General features: G+C 44.1%; 1 protein-coding gene across 2 annotated transcripts; it reads left to right on the top strand.

The window, feature by feature from the left end:
* The first annotated feature begins 410 nt into the window (after positions 1-410).
* mmaa (metabolism of cobalamin associated A) lies at positions 411-21,624 on the top strand. Of its 2 annotated transcripts, none has more exons than XM_086295409.1 (6): positions 411-1,275; positions 2,852-2,974; positions 3,532-3,702; positions 4,218-4,303; positions 5,313-5,462; positions 20,673-21,624. In XM_086295409.1, the coding sequence occupies exons 1-6, from the start codon at positions 876-878 to the stop codon at positions 20,730-20,732; spliced, it is 990 nt and encodes a 329-aa protein (XP_086151535.1). In that variant the 5' UTR covers positions 411-875; the 3' UTR covers positions 20,733-21,624. The 2 variants fall into 2 exon arrangements, with proteins under 2 accessions (XP_086151535.1, XP_086151534.1); XM_086295408.1 differs by lacking the exon at positions 20,673-21,624 and adding an exon at positions 10,047-13,411 and having other exon boundaries at positions 417-1,275.
* Positions 21,625-22,906: the final 1,282 nt, after the last annotated feature.

Genomic DNA, 22,906 nt, shown 5'->3' with positions numbered 1-22,906 from the left:
GTTCTATATTGTGTATTGTGTATTTTGTTGTACAGTTATTTTATTTTCAACTTTAATTTATATATTTTATCTTATTCTTCCCAGTTAAATTTACCCTTCATTCTAATTTGTGTTGTACAGTTATTTCATTTTTAACCTTAATTTATATTTTATTCCTTCCTAGTTAAATTTACCCTTTTTAATTTTTCATATTTATTTCCTATCTTATTCATAGCCTTTTCCTTTTTTTGTTTTCTTTAGGTCACGAGCAGTTGTCCAAGCATTTCACTACATATCGTACTGTGTATGACTGTGTACGTGACAAATAAAATTTGAATTTGATTTGATTTGATTTGATAAGATGTGAAGGTTAACATCTGCTGCCACCTGCTGGCTAAAATGGCCAACTGCCATATTTAAATGTTCATTTAACTACTTTCGTCTGTTATTAAAAAACACACACACAAAGAAAAAAAAGTAACGAATCGCACATTTAAACTTCTGTGGCAGATTTTAGATGTATTTGGGAAACGTTTTACTTTCCAAATAAACCGACGGAAATACTGCGGTGGGCGGTGTCAGACGTCAACGGAAACGGAAGTGAATGAATGAAACGATGGCGATAGGTAACCTGTAACGTCTCCGTGCAACTGGGACGAGGTCAGAGTGAGTTTAGTTTTCACACTTTGTGGCTATTTTGTCCAAACTACGTCTTTAACAACTGCCTTCAACGAGTACATTACGTGCTGACGTTAGAAAGAATACACATTAGCCTGACGGTGACTATTATAACTGCTGTAACGGTGACGTTTGTAAGCACCTCAGCTGGAAGTACCGCTGGATAAATTAACTGTAAGCCTGTACGCCCTCCCAGACCGCCCTACCTTTGACACACAATGAGACAGTTTAGCCTCGCTCTCCTCCGCCACATCTCCTCATCCACTGCCCCCGCACTCACCGAGACGTGCCGCCTTCACAGTTGGCACTGCTTCACTGCTTCACGCCCTCAGTACCGGAGCATCGTCCCGCCTCACAGCTGCCAGCACACACGGACTGAAAGCACAGCAGCCAGCCAGCACATACAGGACCTGAGTGGGCCTGAGCAGAGACTGCTGAATAAACTTTATGACGGGCTGATCGGAGGACAGCGGGCGTCTTTGGCAGAGTGCATCACTTTGGTGGAGACCCAGCATCCCAGAAAGAAAGAGCTGGCCCAGGTGCTGCTGCAGAGGGTCCTGGCTTACAGGAGGGAGCAGGAGAGCCGCAATGGAGGGAAGCCAGTGGCCTTCAGAGTAGGTGTGTAGGCTTAAGTCTGTGGCGGTTGTCTGAACTCAGTTTTTCTTGTCTCTAAGTGTCTTTGAACCTAAAATGTATTAAAATAAGTACATTTAAACTAAGGCTACTGCCATTGTATCCGCATTATAACCTACAGATCACAGTGGAGCTATAAGACACGAAACCTTCATATGAAGACTATTTTACAACTGCTGTTGTAAAATAGTTTCTCATAAAATAGTTTCTCATTTCACACTTTTTTTTACGATAAAAAACAAAGTCACAGCCAGTAAATATGTCCTAATGCTGAAATCCCCACCACAAGGATAGTGGTGCAATTTCCGGGGGGATGAATTCTCTGAAATTTTCAGGCTTTGCAAAGATTGCAGTGGGCTTATTTGGACCCTTTTGTGTTTTAGTTCGGCCCCCAGGGCCTTATGTTTAACACACCTTGTAGTATAAACACGTCACCTCTGCCATGAATCCTTCATCAGACGGTTTCTGCAGCAGTGGCTCCGATGTTCTATGTGGTGCAAAGAAACAGTCACATAAATTTGCATTCAGATTTCTTCAGACTTGACCCCAAAGTGAAGTGTTTAACAAAAAAAAAAAAAAAAAAAAAAAAGTTTAACATTTTTACATTTAAACTCTGCGTTATTAAAGCTTTAAAAGCAGAAAGTAGAAACAATATTGTGTAGTTACTTTAGCACATAAATTTAAATTAGGTTAGTAGAAATCAGCTCTTGGGGCTGTTTGGTGCCATCCATTACAGTTTAACCTCCCTCCCACAAGAATCATGACTACCATTTTTATGCAGATGATCCACAGTTGTACTTGTAACTTTCCTCTAATGATCTAACCTCTGTTCACAAACTAATAAGCTGCATTAATGACCTTAACTGGTGGATGTCTTAAAACCTTTTAGAACTGAGCAGAGACGAGACAGAAATACTCGTCCAAAAAAAGTCAGAGACAAAAAAACCTGTTCATATTTATCATTCATTTCTCGTCACACAGTGAACAAGTCAGGCATCATTTTGGACAGTGATCTCACTTTTGATAACCAGATCAATAAGGTTACCTGTCACTTAAAAGTATATCTAAGGTTAGAAATTACAATTTCAGACTGACTCCGTGCATTCATATCACAAAGGTTAGATTATTTTAACACTCAAATCATCAATGGGCCGTCTTCAGCTTATCCAAAACACAGCAGCCAGAATCCTTACAGGTACATGGAAATTTGACCACATTATCCCAGTATTGAAGACCACTTCATTGGCTCTCATTACCATATAAAATCACTTCTGTATGTTCACAAAGTTCTCAATGGTTTGGCCTTCCAGTACATATCTGACAACCAAGTCAGACCTCTTAGGTCATCAGGTTCTTTTAACTGGTTCCACAATCAGATCCAAGTAACCTGAAGGGTTCAGTTACTGTGCTCTGCGTCTTTGGAACAAGCTGCCTGCTCACTTGAGATCAATTACATCTGTGCGTACATTCAATAACCGACTGATGTAATGGAATGTGCTACGTAAATAAGTGTCATCGTCACTGTTTGTTGCAAACTGATGAGATCTCTTTGATTTCTCAGGTCTGTCTGGACCCCCCGGAGCAGGAAAGTCCTCCTTCATCGAGGTGGTGGGGAAGATGCTGACAGGACGTGGACATAAAGTTGCAGTGCTGGCTGTCGACCCATCCTCCTGCACCACTGGGGGTAACCGCTGACACGTTCATCATCTGCTTTTACTGTGATACAGATGAACTATTATTATTTTGAGCTTTACAGCGCACAGGGAAATTTTATGTAATGTTTAAAGATGCTGGATTTAGGTTCAGGGAATATTGTGCTGTTTATGTTTGGCTGTATTAAAGTGCTTTTCCTGATTTGTGTAGAAACATACGATGACGGAGATAAATGTTCATATCGGTCAAAGTTTCAAATAACGAGGTATGTTGACTGTTCCTTTCTGCTCTTGGTGTAAAGTCACTGAGCAGGGATCTCTTTAACACGACCATTTCAGGTGCAGAGCCCCGCAGCAGAAAGTTGTCTACCACAGGTGGTGGCCTTAAAGAGAGAGAAGTTAAAACTGCTTGCTTTAAACCATTTATTTTCCATAAATGAATCAGGCTATTTTTATTTGAGAGAATATAAAATATAGAGCAGGAAACAAGCAGAATAGGTCCTCTTTGAATAGGCTGAAATCACTGAGTAATTACAAGCAGCACTGCACAGTAAAACTGCTGCCAAGTGACTCATCCCTCTTGCTGCAGGGTCTCTGATGGGCGATAAGACTCGTATGACTGAGCTCTCAAGAGACATGAACGCCTTCATCAGGCCATCGCCGACCTCGGGAACACTCGGAGGTGTCACCAGAACAACCAACGAGGCCATTGTTCTCTGCGAGGGAGCAGGTCACGACATCGTCCTTGTGGAGACTGTAGGTAAGATGCTGTGACGCGAACCCTCGGAGTAAGCGTGTTAAAGCCATAATCTCAGCAAGTATTTGTTCTTCTGCTTGTACTAAGTTTTTTTTTTTTTTTAATGCAAACATAATTTGTTCAATTTGTTCAATGTGATGTCTGATAGCAGCGCCAGTCATCAGGCACCTGCTCTGCATCTCCAGGCTAAAATTTATTCACTGTGAGCGCTCTGAAGTTTGTGAAAGCTCATGATTATTCATCAGCTTTCATGATTTTTGAATGACTGAGCAAGTCCTCACCAGGACCAGCTTTCCTTTAAATTCTTTAGATTTTCAGACAACGCAAACGCAGGCAAATATTTAGTGTGACTGTTGGATGTATCGTTTGAAAAGCGTGAGGCTGTATAGGACTGTAGATTTAGTTTCAGATGAGAGGATACTGTGTCGTATCAAACTTTGTCGTGTTATCAGTCAGCAGTGATCGTTAAACTAGTCCTCTGTTTTGTCATCTTTCTTCTTTTTTTGTTTTTCCTCCAGGAGTCGGCCAGTCAGAGTTCGCAGTGGCAGACATGGTTGACATGTTTGTGTTGCTGATTCCACCAGCAGGGGGCGATGAACTCCAGGTCAGTGAAAACAAGCGTGCTTCAGCTCATCTGTGGAGCTGGAACAAAGTAATCGACCAGTAAAATTTAGTCATTGTTAATTTCGTGCTAATGTGTAGGGGAATAAAACCAGTTTTTGATTGAGCTGCTGTCATTTATCAGCCGCTGATTATCTGATATCAACGATCTTTAAATTCATCAGAATTATAAAACCTAAACTAAATTACCTGATGAATATATTTATGAAGCACTGTTTATAAGCAAAAGCAGATTGTGTGTCCACGTTTTTTTTGTAAAGATAAACATGCTCACAATAAGTATATGCTCGCCACTTAATTAATTAGGAAAATTATTCACTTCATTAGCCTTCCTCATGATGATTAATGCTACAGTGATTATGGTGGGACAGTAGGTAGCTGAAGTGGCATTTGTTTTAATTATAATAACTATTGGTAATGTGGAAACACTCGGACATGAACACATGAGGAAAGCAGCACGCTTGAAAATTCATTCCAGTAAATTAGTGCTTAATAATCAACCTGTGTTACTCAGAGTCAAAATGTACAGTTAGCTCATGGTCTACACATACCACCGTATATTTTTATATGGGATTATTTGAGCTAATCATAGAAAACCTAACTATATCAGAGGTGTTGTAATGTGCAAAAGTCTCATTTCTTTAAGTGGTCATGAGCAATATTTCTCCAGGCTTTCTGAAGGACTTTCAAAGTTTTCCTTTGCTTTTTCAGTCCAGTTCTCATACCTGGGGTTAGGGTTAAGGGTCGACCATTTACTTTAGCACAGTTCTGTACAGAAAGAAAATATTTATACAATTCGATTCCATCTATCTTTGGATATCGACTGCAAAAATCAGCCATGTTGAATGGAAAGAAAGTCTTAAGACTTTTAAAGTCTCAGGCTTGAAAACACTTGACCGCAGCTCCGTGCAGGAGCCTTGAGGAGCTCAGGCATCAGGCAGCGTTTTCATCGTTTAATCATCCTCCTCTCTAATGACAAAATCTCTGTTCAGGGCATCAAGAGGGGCATAATCGAAAGGGCCGAGTTGGTCGTGGTGACAAAGTCAGACGGAGACCTGGTGGTGCCGGCCAGGAGGATCCAGGCTGAATACACCAGCGCACTCAAGCTGCTCAGGAGACAGTCCAAATCCTGGAACCCTAAGGTGTGTGTGTGTAGTGATGTAATGATGCAAGGAGTCGGTAACAAGGATTTGGTGGTGTTTGGTGTTTGCTCTGCTGGGCAGCTACAGCACATGGACCCAACAAGATATCCCACAGAGAGGTCAGCTGACCCAGGAGGAGGAGGAGTGTGGGGGTGGGTCATCATAACATGACGGCACTAGTGCTGCAGTGTCCCACCTCACCCGCTCGCCTGGCTAGCCCTGTCCCTTTGTTTTCCCAGCCCAGTGCTGCATCTGCCCACCGGGCAAGCAGCCAGGAAGCACCCCCACCTACCAGTCCTTATTACCCCCCACCCCCCGCTCCCAATGCACTGGATACTCGGCTGCTGCGTCATGCATTTCACTGATTAGAAAAGTGCTCGTTCTCATAAAATCTGATAGGCTTCTCTTACAGCTCCTCTCTCTTTATGCTTCACGCTCGGCTTTGTTGTGCATATTCGTGTCTGTTTCCCGACTGTATGGCAGAGATTTAGTCTCTTGCTCTGCTTTGCGTGGCACTATGATGTGACATAAATACTATTTTGACTTGATGATTAAACTCTTGGTGGCATGTGAGGCGACTTTTATGGTTCTCTTCACAATCACTTAATCCTTTGGTCTATGTTATGTAGGAAATTGCAAAAGGTAAATGGTCCCAGAGTTGAGAAGCACGACGGGTCGTCTTTAAATTTAATCTTTGTTGTCCATCCAACAACCCAAAACCCCCAAAGACTGATTACACTGATGTCAGAAAAAAAATGGCAGATTTTGGACAGTGAAACTAGAAAAAGGTTTTAGACATGTTGCTTAAAAAACGATTACATTCATATACACAGTGCATGCACATCATGAATTAACTGTGATTAATCACATTTTTGGAAACCTGTGCTTAGTTTTACTAGTCACACCCAGCGCTGGTTATTGCCAGACTGGCTGCATCAAGAAATCACTTAAACCGACTCTGTCTGATAAAGTGAAGCCGGCTAAAAGATCTCAAAGAGCAACACAATCTAAAGAAACTAAAAACAGCTGAGAGATAAATTCGTTGATATCTATTAGTCTGGAAAGAGTTACAAAGCTGTTTATAAGGCTTCAGGACTTATAACCACAGTGAGAGCCATTATTCACAAATGGAGAAAACTTGGAACAGTGGTGAACCTTTCCAGGAGTGACCGGCCTACCAAAATTACTCCAAGAGCTCATCGAGGACTCAGCCAGGAGGTCACAGAACAACATTCGGAGAACCGCAGGCCTCACATGTCTCAGTTCATGTCAGAGTTCATGATTCAACATGAGTCTGGGCAAAAAAGGCAACCATGAGAGAGTTCAAGGTGAAAACCACTGCTGACGCAAAAAGAACACAACGTCTCACATCACTGCATTGTCGAAGTCTCAAATCCAAGTGAGATTCCTTGGCGTGACCTTAAAAAGGCTCAAAAACCCTGCAATGTGTCTGAATTAAAACAACACTGCAAATAAGAGTGAGACGAAATTCCTCCACAGCGATGTGAAAGACTCATCGCCAGTTATTACAAACACTTGATTGCAGCTCTTACTTACCAAGCCAGGATCAACCAGTTATCAGGTTTAGGGGGCAAATAGTTTATCACATAGGGCCGCACAGGTTTGGACTTTTTTCCCATCTAATAAACAAAATCATCGCTTAAAAACTGCATATTGTATTTACTCAGGTTATCCTCGTCTAATAATAAAATGTGTTTTATGATCTAAATAATGCAGGTTTGACAAATATACAAAAAAAATTAGAAATCAGGAACACTATGATTTTATGTCTCTGCTCTTTCGTGTTTCTGATTTTATTTTGGTGCTTTTAGATTTAAATGTTGTTTCAGATGAGTTTTTTGTAACTTCACAGCACTTCTAATATTGGGTTTGTAAGATTAGATAAATTAATCTTGATTTCAGTTTGAGCTTCAAGGCTACTTTATTGTAAATCCAGGAGACGGACAGACCGACGTCTTTGAATGGCATTTCCAAGACATGTTGTGTTAACACAAATCTATTTTAGATGTCATGAAAGCCGTAGGGTCATTGAAGCTTTCTTTGTTCCCTGGTGTTTTAGAAATGCAATACAAAATTCCTCAAGTGCCTCTTTAAGAGCTGTTACATCCAGATTACAAGAAGCTTGTTTTCCCTCTCAGCTTTTAGTGGCTTCTTGATGATTTCTTACGGAGGAACAGTGAGAGCGGCTTTAAAGCTTTCAATGTTGCGGCCAGCGGAAACAAAACCAATGTGACGGCGGAGAGACGAATATTAGAAAGATTTGTGTAACACCTGAAAACCTGGAGAACTACAAGCATTTGTGTAACTAGATACCAGCAGAGGTAAGGCGGTCTGTGAATGTATTAAGTAGTTTTAAAAAGATCATTTATATGAGAGAATATGCTGTAAGTACAGTAAGTCACATGATCTTTCTTCTTCTCACCTTAACGTTGTAACTGGAACGTGTGTAAGTGGATTTTGATCACAGCTGCCATTTATATTCTGAGCTGTGTAAGTGACTCAAATTTGATTGTCAGCTGGTGTTTAATAGAAGACGGCAAAGAAAGGATCTGCACATCTGAATGGAGCTTTGTGTCTACCTGTAAACCTGGAGCCCGCTTTCAACAAACTCAATGTTACTCTGAATTTCATCATGCGCTCTCGGATCTGCATTAAGCTTTGAGGAGAGACGTGCAGTCGAAGTACTAAACACATAAGTGACATTTATCCCCGGATTGCCTGCGTGAACAAGGTGTTAAGGACAGACGAATGCTTGATATTTGCGTAGTGACTTGACAGCTTCTTGTAGGCTGGAGGTGCACTGAAAGGAAAAAACCTTAAATGCAGAACTCCCAGACTCTGATGCATTTACCGCATCCAAAATGTTCTCTTAATGATCGCGGGGGGGAAGCTTAAAGCCCGTCTTCGGTTAAACCTTTATTTTTAATAATAACCTCTACATTTATTGTGTATTGTAGGAAGCTCAGGTTGGCTTTTCCCAAGAAGACTTCCTGTTCAGCAGTCTGTACTGGTGAACCGGTAACCTGCTCAGGATTTAATCATCACTGGCATTTGAAAAACATCAATGTAAATGTGCCACGGTTGGCTCAGCAGTGCATGTTGCACTTGTAGTTAAAAAAGAAAACATTAAAGCTGAAGTCGACAGGAAAAAATGAGACATTTTAAAACATAAAAACACACATCGGTATATCAAAGTGAACGTATAAAGTTAAAAGCACATATCTGTTGGTCGCATGGGGTCGAGCTCTGGTTTGTTTTCCCACCCTGGCGTGGTTTGTTTGGGGAGACGTGGCGGTGGTCCCCCATCCAAGCTCAGTCAGACCCAACAGGTGTATGCAAAAGACCTTCCTGTAGCCAGTTGTGCAGGTATGCACGCATGCAGAGAAGACAAAGTGCAGCAACTGTCGGTAAAACTAATGGAAATCCTGCAACGGGCTGACTGTTTTCATGTGAACTATCTAATAATTTTCATTTCATTTCATTTTGACTTTATTTTGACTTCAGTTTAGTTGCAGTTAGTTTTCAGAGAAGTATTTCTTACTACACTTTGAAAATGTTTAGTTTTTGTTTAGTTTTTATTAGTTTCAGTCTTTTATTATTTTAAGGAAAGTGTTTGTCAAAAAAAAAAAAATACAGAACGAGAGAAACAAAACTTTTCAAAAGCGGTTGTCTCACAGTCTTGTAGACGCCCTGAGTTTCAGTAAACACATTCATCAATGCCTCGGCATTTTCACCAAGCTAACAGATGCTGAAGCTAAAGACAGTTCCTCTGTTTTTATTTTAGTTCACAAAATAGTTTCAGTTCATTTCTTGGGGCGATCGTGGCTCAAGAGTTGGCAGTTCGTCTTGTAATCGGAAGGTTGCCGGTTCGATCCCCGGCTCTGACGGTCTCGGTCGTTGTGTCCTTGGGCAAGACACTTCACCCGTTGCCTACTGGTGGTAGGCCTACAGCCTCGCCTCTGTCAGGGCGGCTGTGGCTACAATGTAGCTTGCCATCACCAGTGTGTGAATGTGTGGATGACTGAATGTAGTGTAAAGCGCTATAAAAGTACAGGCCATTTACCATTTTAAAGGCCATTTCATTTTTTTCCCAAACAGCCCACATCTTACCAGCATCCAGATCTGTTGATTTGTCTTAAAAATTAAAAAACAAAATCCTCCACTGTTCAGCTGTCATGAAGAGAGGAAACCGCCATAGAAGTCTAAAGTATATGGAGCTGTAAATGTGCTTTTTGATACTGTTTAACATTAGATTCAATGGGGATTGTTTCGGTTTTGGGGTCAGCCTCAAGTGGCCATTAGTGGAACTGCGGCTTTTCTTAAACATACTCTTCCAGAGATCTGAACTTACCTCTGGCAGCTGCCGTCATTTTCGTGCTACTGACATGACCTTGAAATGAAAATGATGATTTGCTTTAAAGACTTCATGACCTACAGGAGGCATAAAAATCCATTAACAATATAAAACTTTCTCTGTTCTGTATATTTTGCTGTGACTGTGAAACGCTCATTTTGAACAGCTGAATCATGAATCTTCCCACCCCTCACCTTCTCCACCCGCAGGTGGTGCGGGCTTCCTCGCAAACCTTCGAGGGCATCCCAGAGGTCTGGGCCAAGATGGAGGCATACCGGGAGGCCGCGCTGGCCAGCGGTGAGCTGCAGGGCAGGCGGACGGCCCAGCAGAAGGTGTGGATGTGGAGTCTGATCCAGGAGAGCGTCCTGTGCCATTTCCAAAATCACCCCGGTGTCAGAGAAGCTCTACCCCACCTCGAGGAGAGGGTCACCAAAGGAGCCATCTCTCCAGGACTGGCTGCTGACCTGCTTCTCAGAGCCTTTTCTTCATCCTCTTCATCACAGTAATCACTGGGACTGCACTGTCAGATAAGGAACGGATCACTCACTGAAAAGGAGAGCGAGAAAATGACCTTGGCTCTGCGGTTTGCACAAAAAGACTCGATCTCTGCTCTTTTAACACACGATTTAAAAATTTAAATACGTGAGAGTCACCCCCCGTCTACAGAGGCTTCGCTTTCTGATTGCTTTCATCCAAGTCACAAGAGCAGGAAGAGCGCTGAAAGTCGTCATTTCTCGTCAGCGGCTCCGAGACGCACTCGCGTTTGGCAAAAATGAGATGCGTTGAGAGTCCGAGATGTGAAACGCGGAAGCGACCGTCTCTTTTGGACACTACGGACAAGTTTTAACGAGATCAGTGAAGGAGGATTCAAAGGTCGTGTGGTTGCAGTTGAAGAATAGTTTGAGCGGTATCTTTCACTATCATGAACGGCGTGTCAGTGTTTTTTCTTTTTTTGTTTGTTTTTTAATCCACTGTTTGGTTTCTATTAAAGAACAATTTGAATCTTAAGTGGACAAGTGAATTACATTAAATCTGCCGGCGCAGTTGGCCGAGCTCTTCTGCCGCTGCGTGTTTGCTCACGATATGAAAAAGGGCCGAGTGATTAATGTTACCTCTACGAATATTAGCCCTGAGATTTGTCAGAGATTTAATGACATTTCTTTTCGGCTCTCCGGAGCCAGAAATGTCAGCGCTGGGCTTCGTCTGAATGACTCAGCTGTACGGTTGCTTCGAATTCAGGCAAAACACACTTTAATATTTCCAGAATTAAGTTCATACTGCGCTGCGCTCCCGGACACCACCGGAGGACTGAACACAAAGAGAAGTCACGCACTCATAACGCCGGTGCAGCTACTTTATTACTTTATTATTTAAAGAGGCTGCTGCAGCTGCTTTATTCAGGGACCCCGCAGCAGACGCCGGTGTCAGCGGCATATTCTTATACAGTCTAATCTATACACAGGGTATTTCCCACCCATTATGTACTCGTAGGCTGCACCTGTTATTTTTAGTGTCTGTTAATCCGTCAGCTATTTTTTTTTAATATATAAACGTATGTAAACGTACACATCATAATTTCCAGACTCCAAACTGACATCTGAAGACTGAGGGAAAGCCTGGCTGTGGCCTCCAGTTTTAGTCCAGGAGTCCTGTAGGGTTGTAAGTGTTCTTTAAACCAGAAGAAAATGCGAGGTCACATAAAGTTCAAATCCAGTTTGTTGATTCGATTTTCTGAATTCGCACACTGGAGTATTGTCTTCAACCCACCGGGCGAGCAGGTGGCGTGGACGTCCAAGTGTGTGAATGCGATGACTCGATTTTCAAATTGATGCCATAGGTGCATCTACTAAAAATCTCAGATGTGTTCAAATCCCGGTGACCTCGATCTAAAGGTCAAGGTCAGAGGTCAAGTTTTCTGAAAGTCTAAAGAATCCCTTTTGTAACATTCTTGTCCCAGGTTGCCCTGTCTCCTTATCCTCTCTTTCTTCTTCTCTTCCTCTCCATCGCTACCCACCGGTTGTGGCAGATGGCCGCCTGTCCCTGAGCCTGCTTCTGTCAGATGTTTCCTCGCTCACGGGGAGTCGTGTGATTGTTGCGGTTTTTTCTCTAATACTGTAGAATCGTTAACTTACAGTGTAAAACCCCCTGAGCTCACTGAAAATGCCAATAAATGCTAAAACAAAAATATATCGATGAGATAGAAAAGGCTGTTTGGTTTCTGTAACATCATAGTCCAACAGTCGAAGCTGTCAGCACAATGATGTTGAAGAACTCCCTTGTGTTTGTCCCGTTGGTCTAATTATGAGATTGTGTACACGTGGCATTAAATTTGTGTAAACTTGCTGGTACTTCTGACACACAGTAAGTCACTTAAACTGGTATTGAGAGCTTATTACCTTTTGCATTGTGGGCTGGTTCTTATATAGCACTTTTCTACTTGAGCACTAAAAGCAGTTTTTACAACACAAGCATTTTTTAGTACATCCAAGTCCTTTCTATATAACATTCACACTCCGATGAACGCACCGGGATCATCATCTTGGCACGCAGACCTGGAGCAGCCAGGAGTTGAACCCCCGACCTTTCAATTAGTAGATGTCCTGCTCGACCTCCTGAACCACAGCCACTCTAAGCTCACAGCACCTGGTATTCCCAGGCGGTGCATCCGAGTACTAACCGGGCCCGACCCTTGCTCAGTGTCCGAGATCAGGTGTGCTCAAGGAGGTAGGATTGTAATCCTGCTGGAACAAGGTCCTGGGTTCAGATCCAACAGTTTTTCAGTGTGGAGTTTGGATGTTCCTCTCCGTGCCTGAGGGAGGCCTTTCCAGGTAATCAGGCTTCTTTTCCCAAAAAGACAAGCATACGGAAGCTTGTTTCTGCCACTGGGCAGATAAAACAAGTCATCTATTAGTCAAAATTTCAACTCACCCAGAAGTTTGACTCATTAAGTCAACATTTTGCAATAATAACTTGAAATTTTCACTCATCTCTACCTTTTCAAATAATTTTCTTTTTGTGGGAGAAACAAGACCCTGAATTGAATAAGTGATAAAAAAAAAAAAAGTGGTTAATTTGTTTAAACTTGTAGTTATTTCTTACTTACAGGATCAATAGAGGAGAAACGCTACAGGTGACTACAGAGAGAAAACTGTTTAGATCACCATGAAAATTTCCGGTCTGTCTAATGCTCTGTATTGCAAGTTTTATGAAAGTGTATTTTTGATGAGGCATTGTCACCCCTGTTATTGGCATAGTTTTGCAGATCATAAATCGAATTGGACAATGACTAAAGCCAAGGTCATTAGAGTCTTTATAAAATCTGTTTTTATCATTTGATAAACCAGAAAAATATGAATAAATGTTCATAAATCAGTGTCTGAATGCTGTATAAATAAAATCCATCTGTTTAAAAAAAAGCAGCTTTAGAAATATAAACGAAGTTTCATGTAAGAGCTGAGTTGGAGATTTCTTGCTTGGAATAAACACAATTACTCCGAATGTGGCCTTTCAAGCTTGTTGTAATGTCACGTCACTGAAAAACTAATATTTATGGTTTTCAAATAAAACGTATCACCATGGATATCATATGCAAATGAGATGTTCTCATTAAATATGCACACATTTGCATAAATGAGAAAAAGTACAATAAGCTCCTGAATTTGTATTTTAGATATTGTCTTTCTGCTAGTGTGGAAGAATCACTGTTATGTAACCAAAATGGCACATCTGACTTATGCCTGAAATATCTCACCTTTAAAAGCCGGCAGATGTAGTTTGAAGCAGTCACAAGATCAAGAAGGCGTGATTCATTTCCTCCAGGTCACTAAGAACTGGATTTGCTTTTATACACTATGTAAATAATCTTTATCGTACCATCAGTGTTCTGTAAATGTAAGTTTGTGCTTTCTTCAGCCACTAGAGGTCTCCCAAATCCCACTCAGCTGTGGGTTCATTATCCTAATGACTGAACCCTCAGTGCCAACCGCCCTCCCTTTCTTAGCGCCCCCGCTTCCTGCCCTCCATCCATTCTTCATCGAGGTTGCCTAGGGTGCCGGGTCACTCAGAGGTGAGGACATCAGCAGCTGCCACTCTCCTCGAGGTCGAGCTCGAGGTACTGTAGACCCAGCTCTCTGTACACAACCATCCTCTGCTTTTTTTCCCCCCCTCTCTCTCAATCCTCACTGAAAAGCAGAAAGGAGCCAAGCTTGGTACAGTACAGAGCAGGAGGGCTGAGTGTGTGATTGTACAGCTTTCTCAACCTCCTCAAAGGAAAAAAACAGGGTGAATTCAGTGCTAATCTGTGCTTGTACTTTCTAGTCTGCTTTGGAAATACTGCGAAAGCCCCCACCAACCGCTGGACGGGCTCCCAGGTCGCTGCTCGTTTGCTCCCGCCTGCGTGTGAGAGGAAGAATGCCCCTTGAATGCAGATGGATTCATTAGGTCTGAGTAACACCCATCTCCTCCATCATGCTGACACAAACACATACACACTGTAACTGCTCTGGCTTTGCAAAAGGGAACAGTGAGTTCTGCAGCTCTGGACTCCCTCCACGCGCACACACACACACACACACACATCCATGCATATACACACAGTTGTCTCCAGTGTAAACAACACCATGCGGTTTCACTAAGGAAGATTAACTCAAATGCTGCCAGATCATGTTCAGCCATCTTAGCCCAAACACAGGGCCCGTCCACATGTGTTTAGCATTTTGCCAGATCTCTTGAATGTAAGCAGAGGACAGAGACAGGCTCTTTGATGAGGTTTTCTTTTACTGGTTGTTTTTTTCCATGTTTAATAGAGGAGGGGGGGGGCTTACATTCACAGCGTTTCATTGTGTCAGCAGTCTGAAGTCAAAATGCCTTCCTTGGTTAAAGAGCAAACTAAGAACTGTTGTGATTGTTGCCTAAAAACTCAGCTTAACCCCCTCCAAGAAAAAACCTCAGAGCCCGAATGCTGAAAAATGAGGCTACAACACATGTCAGTAAACAGAGCGGGTGTACTGTAGCGCAGAGAGGCACACATGTTTCTCCTCTTGTAGGATGCATCAGCGTAGTAGTTTGTTTTCTGCTCAGATCAGAGCGTGAGGGAAGCCTGACAGAGGGAAATGTCAGCCCTGCTACCAGCCACATTTTTGGAGATGTGTGTGTGTGTGTGTCTATGTGTAGTGTGACAGCCGGTCATGGGCTGCTGATCCACAAAGCCTCAGCCATCTCTTCTATGTTTGCTCTCCTCCTCACACACGAGCACATAACATCACACTCGCCCACCTTCCTCCTCCTCCCCCTCTCCATTCTCTCTTGTTTTATTTTTTTGTTTTCTTTTCTTCCCCTTCTTACACACACGAACATCCGTCCGGCTCACCGCTTACACATCTTGTACATACATACGAGCCATCCATCCATCCCCTGTCGCACACACTCGAGCTGACTGCCTCGTTGCCAACCCGGCCGCTCTGACTCGCCTGGCTGCACTGCTGTCCCTCTGTAGTGACAGATGAGTGTGTGTGAGAGAGAAAGAGAAGCATTTCCTCCGGGCTCGGGACTCGACTTTTGAGACAGCCACAAAAACGATGCGAGGAGCCCCCTCGCTTCCCCCGCTTTGCTTGCAGATGTAGCACCCCACTCATTATGCTGCTCCGGTGGGTCACTGTGCAGCCTCTTCATAAGAAGACCCTCATGGCGACACGTCTTATTATATCAGCTGCTGAGATGGATGTTAATGCTGGGCTGCGCTGGGCGTGCTCTCCAGCCTGTGGAGTGATGAGACGTGGTGGTTTGGTATTCAAAGTGCATCTCATTGCATGGGCTAATTCTATTTAACCTGGTGAAGTCTGCCGGCTGGCACGGTCAGAATGCCCCAGGGAGAGACCACTGTGTACCTCTGCTTTATTACGCACCTGAGGAGGCTCGCTCTCCCACACGCTCCTCTGTTTGCTATGTGTAATTTACTGGGCAGCCTGTGGGCTAAGGCCTTCATCTGCAGGAAGGCGCGAATAGAGCCTTGGCGCCAGTAATTGGACTTTAGAACTGATTGGGGAACTTGATTGACCCCCGGTAATGGATTTGAGTGAATAATTATTTGTAGTTATGGTTGGAAGATGATATCAGGGAGAGAGAGACCAATCCCACCAGTGTGACTCACCCCTGCCGCCAGAGCAGAACGCTGCCAGCACTCAATTAATGAAATCCAGCTGCTCAGGCTCCCCATGTGTAGTGGCTGATCAAAAAACCCACACAGGGGTCTGGTCAGAAAAAAGGGTTATCTTCATCCAACCTTTCCCTTTTGCACAACTGGCAGCCTGTGGCCCATCACAATAGTGATTATAAAATCTTCCCCACTCCAGGTACAAGACATTAAGGTTGATAATGTCTCCATTATTTTTTAACTGCCTGTGGCAGTGCTCAGCACAGCCTACGGCAGCCATGTTAATGAGACCTCTCAAGATGGCAGGCAGCGCCTCCTCAGGACACAAAATGCAATCACTCTTAATCCGGCACTTTAATTGCTGGCCAAAGCCTGCCTAAGTGAATTCAGCTGTTCCATCTCTGCAGGCGAGTGGCTGCACCTCGAGAATATCATACTCGCGAAGATAAACTGGCTTCCAAAACAAATGAGAAGCGAGGCGAGGCGTGGACCGGCTTCTCATAAGCGAGGCTTATTTTTCTTGTTTGGGTGGGTGGGTGGGTGGGGGGTGGGAGAGGGCGACTGTCACCGCCTTCACACGTGATTTTTTTTTAACTCTCCACAGAGGCGGTGTGGAGCGAGAACAGTAGCCGCCCCCCTCGCCTTCCTCTCTTTTGTCCTCTTCTCCGCTACTTGATTGACCCGCTTGCCCCCCCACCCCCCGCCGCATCATTATCCTTACCAATCCTCCTCGCTGGAGTAAATTCTTCTTCACTCCATCCTTCTCTCTCGCTCTCCTGCCTTCATGCTTCTGCAAGTCCTCCTGTCATATGTCCCTGTCCTTCCCCTCCGCCCACCGCCACCACCTCCTCCCCCCGTCTGTGTGACCCCTCATTGCCCTCTTGCCAGTCTCTATTATTTCTGGCTGCCCAGTGGCCTGGTCAGGCGGGTGTTCCGGGGCTCGAGGCAGCCCATGTTATGACAGGTAACACTGGGCCACACACTCTCTCTGGCAACACGTGGAGGTCAGCCCTGTCATACCTGTCCACAGCTTCACCGCGCACAAGCACGCACACACGCGCACACACTGAACGGCATGATTCACTGTGTATGGATAACTGCCAGACAGCCCCGGCTGTAACCTTAGATTCAGCACAAGTGAGCGATGAGGCACAGTGCCGTAGAAATACACCTTTTCCCGCTCTGTTCCTTTGTGCTTTCCAAACAATGTCTTTTTTTTTTCTAAAGGTCTTACATGATGTGCTGCTTTTTCAGCCTTGGCAGCCAGTAGGAAGGCTGCAGTTGCTCATGTTTAGCACGGAGAAAGAGGATTTAACTGGATAGTGGTTGTTAACTACTTCTAGCCTCCCCTCTCTGCTGGCATGGACTGCTCCCTGTGTTAATGACCACTCACAGTTGCTGCCCTGAGGGGGCTGCGGGACAGAGTCAGCCAACATCAGACCCTCGCAGCACCTCCAAGACCATCTGCTTGAACAACGGAGAACATGTTCCGCGTGTTATTCCTCTCCATCCTTTGTCTTTTGCTTGTAAAGGAAAAAAAAAAGGAGATGCCAAGTCACAAATGGGTTTTATTCATAATGGTTTTTAAAGGAATGGTTTGCCTCCTTTCCTTCCAGCTGCCCTCTTTCAGCCGAGGAAACGCCAGGTTTTACAAGGTTCAGGGCCCATAATGAGAACAGCCATCCTGAGCAAACTCGATCCACACTGGACAAGATGGTAGCGCCCCGGCAGTCGATCAGCAGTTGTTGTTACCTTGGCATGTTTCTGGCTCCCTGCTTGATCCAGGGCAGCGCCCCACCAACACTACCAGGCCTACAAGGGCCAAGGGGACAGCATGGGTTTGTTACGCCAGGTTGACATTTCAGGGAGCTTTGCCAGGACAACGTAGCACATTTTGTCCTCCTGGACAACTCAGGCAGATGGGCAGGCGTCAGTGCCAGGAGCACTGGACTGTACCGGACCACTGGCCTGGCAACTGTCAGCCAGCTAGCCACACAAAGCTTTTCCTGGCATACGGTGGTGGGGGAGGTGTCTCTGGAACACGTGTCTGTTTTTGAAATTCGGAGTCAGAAAATAAGATCAAACCATAAATTAAAAAACAAAAACACACAAAAATGAAATCACTCCTGTCACAGCGCTGGCGTGCCAGTACAGCAATGAAATCTAGTTAAAAACACAAAGAAACAGCTTACTGAAAAACATCTCACCTGCATGTGTGACAGGTGCTTCAGAGGCCAGCACGGCTCATACTGCTGACACATTCATTCACAGTGTTTCAGCCCACGGAGTCTCCGGCAGGTCTGCAGATGAGCAGTAGTTTCTTAAAAATGTATGGATACAGCCAACAGCAGCTACAATAGGAGAGCTTACAGTTTTAAAATGCACAGTATGCTGGAGAAAAAGGTATTTGTCCCCTTGATTGTCACACATGTTTATCAAGAACATTTTTAATCTTCAGATAAAGATCAGCTAAGAAAATGTAAAATGCAGTTTAAATAATGATTACAATTATTAAGGGAAAGAAAGCTATCCAAACCTACCGTGGCCTAAGTAGAAAAGTAATTGCCCCCAAAATCCAAGAACTGGTGGTGCCACCCTTGACTGAAGGAGGTGCAATAACTGACTCCAGCTTCAGGGCATGAACCGATGGCCGGACATCATCCTTCAGGATTTTCTGGTAGAGCAGAATTCACGGTTCAATCAGTTACGCCAGTGAATCTGAGGCAGCAGAACAGCCCCAGACCATCACACTAACACCACCGTGTTTGACTGTTGCTATAATGTTCTTTTAATGAAATACTGTGTTAGTTTTAAGGCATACTGTAACAGGACTTAAAGCTTCCTAAAAGTTAAACCTTTGTCTCATCAGTCCACAGAATATTTTCCCAAAAGTCTTTTGGTAAATGTGAGACGAGCCTTTGTGTTCTTTTTGGTCAGCAGTGGTTTTCTCCTTGAACTCTCACGGAGGCCGTTTTTGTCCAGACTCTTTCTTATTGTTAAATCATGAACTCTGACCTTAACTGAGACATGTGAGCCCTGCAGTTCTTAAAGATGTTGTTCTGGATTCCTCTCTGACCTCCTGGATGAATCATCAGTGCGTTCTTGGAGTAATTTTGGTAGGCCGGTCACTCCCGTTCACCACCGCTCCATTTGACGATGATGGCTCTCACTGTGCTTCACTGCAGTCCTGAAGCCTTAGAAATAGCTTTGTAACCCTTTCCAGACTGATAAATGTCACTGATTTTACTTCACATCTCTTTCTTTCAATCTTGGCCCCATGTTTTGCTTTTTTAATTTCTTTAAGCTCACTTTGTCAGACTGCTTCTCTGGTTTTCAAGATTCAGCTTTGCATTGATTGCAAAATATTTTTAAAAAATAAGTATATTTTAATACATTACATATTTATATGTTGCAGTGATATGCTTTTGAATACATAAAAGCATCCAACATTAATTGCTTTGTTATTGTTTTTGCAATATTTTTAAAACTAGAAAGGTAAATATGATTATATATGAGTTAAAATAACAATTCTTTAAATAATTAGATTTATTTTGGCAGTTCTGGACTCTTTAGTGGATGTCTACTGTTATCATTTTCAAATGCGACGTAGGTCAAAAAAACCCAGATTGGATCAGAGTGGTCATGGATTTGTGACTTTTCGTGCATATGTGTATAAATATATACAGATCTCCAGTACACCAGTGCTGGCATACACCTGTGCATCTGCAGCGGTGAAGTCTGTGTTGTGCTGCGCATCTCAGCCAGGCCTGCTTGGTGGGAGGACCATTAATCTTAGCTAAATCAAATAAATCAAGTGCACTTTAGAAAAGAGCTGTCAGTGTAATTGTAGAGATAGCCATTCCCCTGCTACCCCAGGGGGAGCGCTATTGAAAATCGTGCCAGGGAATGTGCGCTGCCATCCAAAAGGACAAAAAAAAAAAAGAAAAAAAAAAGCTAAGACTCTGAGGAAAGACGTACTCGAGGCTTCCCTCTGAATGAAGACATCTGAAGCCTCCCAGTAACATGATGCTGATGGGGACGTTTGGGGCCGTGGTTCTGCCACAGACTTCATCATGGTGGGATTCCCACGCAAGGCCGCTGCAGTCTAGCAGGCCTCCGTTTGTGTTTGATCTTCCCCGATGTTAAACGTGACCAAAACACTCCCCAATGCTCTGCTCTCTGCAGTTGGCACTGCTGTTAAATGATTTTTCTTTTTTCCAGAAGAGCGAGCCGCCATGACGATAAAACATCAAACCTAATCTGCAGCACCATCCCGCGCGTCTGCGCAGAAAGAGCACCGTTTGGTATTTTCATTTTAAAAGAATGCAAAAGCCTTTCAAGGAAACCAAAGGTCGCGGGGATGAGACAGAGGAGATAATGGGGATGGAAAGAGCAGCATGTGAAAAGGCTGCCGCTGCCCTTGGCTTCCCTCTCAACCAATGAGGGTTAAATGACTATCTGGGCACCTTGGCAACCATTTCTATGCTTCTTCTTCTTCTACTTCTACTTCTAATTTAGCTGCAAGCATTCATCAATCAAAGTTTTCTGGCAAAAAGTAGCAGGTATGCAATTAAGATGTCAAAAAACAAAAAAAGGAACAGGAAGAAATTCTCCCCCCACCTCCACACCTGCTTTTTATTGTTATTGTTACAAATAAGCATGATTTCTTCTCCATGTTTCTCAGGGTTCCAGCAGATGGTGCCAAAAAGTGTGGGCGTCTTTGTGCGGTCAGGAACGTTCCTGAGAGGCGAAGAAGGCCGCTGTCACTCCACTCACCTTCACATTAGGCAACACAACAGCCAGCAGAGTGGAGCGGGACAAAGAGGTTCTCGGATGAAAGGCGATGGTGTATTTCTTCAGGGTTTCGCAGCAGAACACGTTTACAAGAGCAGCGTTTGTTTGTTGGCAGGAGCCTCCTGCCAGTGCCTATTAATAGTTAGTTATTTATAGTTTAAGTTAAACCACACTTAAACCGACTGAAAGCGGTGGTTAGAAGTAGGAGAGAGGTGGGGGGAAAGAGACATGGATGGATGCAAACTCTGTTAATTGTCTGACCCGCTCTCTCGCCTCAAATGAGAATGGATGGAGGGATTCCCGGTGTCCTGATTGGAAGATGGATGAGCGCGCAGCTTTGGCTTTAATTGATTGAAGACAGGAATTCAGTTAGGGGTAATTGAATCATGGAAATCATTAAAAAAGCTCAAGTGCAGGAGATAATTAGGAGAGCTAACCAGGTTGTAATCAACCCTGGTCTTCAGAGGGGGGGAGAAAAAGAAGCTTCTTACCCTGCAAGATTTAAGTTTCCCTGACAGTCTGTAAGACATCAAGCCCTTCTTTGAGCTTTGAAGCTGCTTTTGTGTCTGTGTGTGTGTGTGTGAGTGTGTGAGTCTGGGATTATATTTATTAAAAAATGAATGCCGTGCTTTAATATTTCCGTTTACTTTTGCCTAATTGGTCTCCAGGCCAGTTTGCTGCTACAGATTCCCAGGGTCAGCCAGGGGTCAGCGTTCTACTTCATTACTTCATCCAGGGAAATGAGGAGCCTGATTAGTTTGGGCTCGACCTTGGACTATTCTGTTAAGCTCTCTCCTCACTTTAGATCTCAGCAGACCACCCCCACCCCCAAAATCATTGAAATCATCATGGTAAAGAGAGGGGGGGAAAACAACCGGGGTGCGCGTGGATGTTTTGAATGATGCAGGGGAGGCTTTCTTTCTTTCTTGTGAGCTGCTGAGATTCGGTGGGCGATATCTGTAGGTTCAGTGTCACGGTGGATGTGAAGTGCAGCACGGACTGTTACCCATAGAAACTAAGTAACCTATGGCTGGTGACTGTCATAGAATGCCATGGTAACAGCAGAGACTGGCTTGTTTCCTATCTATTTCAAACACACGATCATACTTAAGTAGAGCTGCTCTCCCTCTGCCCATTACCACCACCCTCCTCCTCCTCCACCACCTCCTCCCTCGTTCTCCCTTCTATAATGTGTTTGTCATCCAGTTGGAGTGGCCAAGCATTAGCTTTATATTTGAGGCAGCAGCCAGCAGGGGGTTATGATCTGTCCCCCTCCTGCTGATTCAGGCTGCCCTAACTCTGGATATGCCAAGCCCAAAGACTTGTGGGTAATCCCCCCACTCGCCCACACCTACCTCCGCTCCCCAGTTTTCCTCCAACCCACCCGCCACCCCCCTCCTCCCCTGCAGTGCTTCCTGAATCAGATTGCTGCTGACCCCCGCCGAGTGATGTCTCACCCTGGAGGACGGGGGAGCGGGCGCAGCAGGGGGAGCAGGCAGGCAGTGATGCTGGGCCGGGCACCAAAACCTGCATTATAAATCCACGTCCCCACCATGCGTGTCCAAATCAAGAGCATCCCAGTGAAGTGACCCTCCAGGCGATCCCACAAAGATGATCTGAAGCGTGCATCAGGTGCTGACTGCCCCTCTTTCTTGTTCTTTCTTTCTTTCCTTTTTTTTTTTTTTTGGAACATGGGACATCATCGGCTGGCTCTTCTGCATAAAATCAGCCGCTCTTCCAGTAGCTGGCAACCAAAACTTGCACAACTTCTGCAGGCGTTAAGTGCTCGAATCAACATGGAGCTTCACATTTTTACCACTTCATTTCTGTGCCTAATTTTTTGTCAGAGATGAATAGATTTACAAATCAACAAGCAGCCTCAGCGGAGCCTCGCCGCGCACAGTTTTAGCCTTGGCTTCAACCCATGCCAAATCGATTCCAGAGGTCATTTTCCCTTTCCTTTTTCTCTCTTTCCCCTCCTGCACCACTGGTCCTGCTCTGCAGACCCCACCCCACCACCACCACTGTACTGAAGTCTGTCTAAGACTTTGTGTGTTTATTTTCTCCTTTGGAAGGAAAAAAAATCAGATCTGTCTGCACTTAGCAAAGCCTCGCCTTCTTCAC

This window comes from Aulonocara sp. 'chitande type north' Nkhata Bay, linkage group LG6 (genome assembly GCF_057382095.1).
Source record: "Aulonocara sp. 'chitande type north' Nkhata Bay isolate Kocher_YH1m ecotype deep benthic linkage group LG6, A_spYH_male_GT1.1, whole genome shotgun sequence".
Classification (NCBI taxonomy): domain Eukaryota; kingdom Metazoa; phylum Chordata; class Actinopteri; order Cichliformes; family Cichlidae; genus Aulonocara; species Aulonocara sp. 'chitande type north' Nkhata Bay.
The sequence above is the reverse complement of the archived record's forward strand: the minus strand, read 5'-3'. Positions and strand labels throughout refer to the sequence as shown.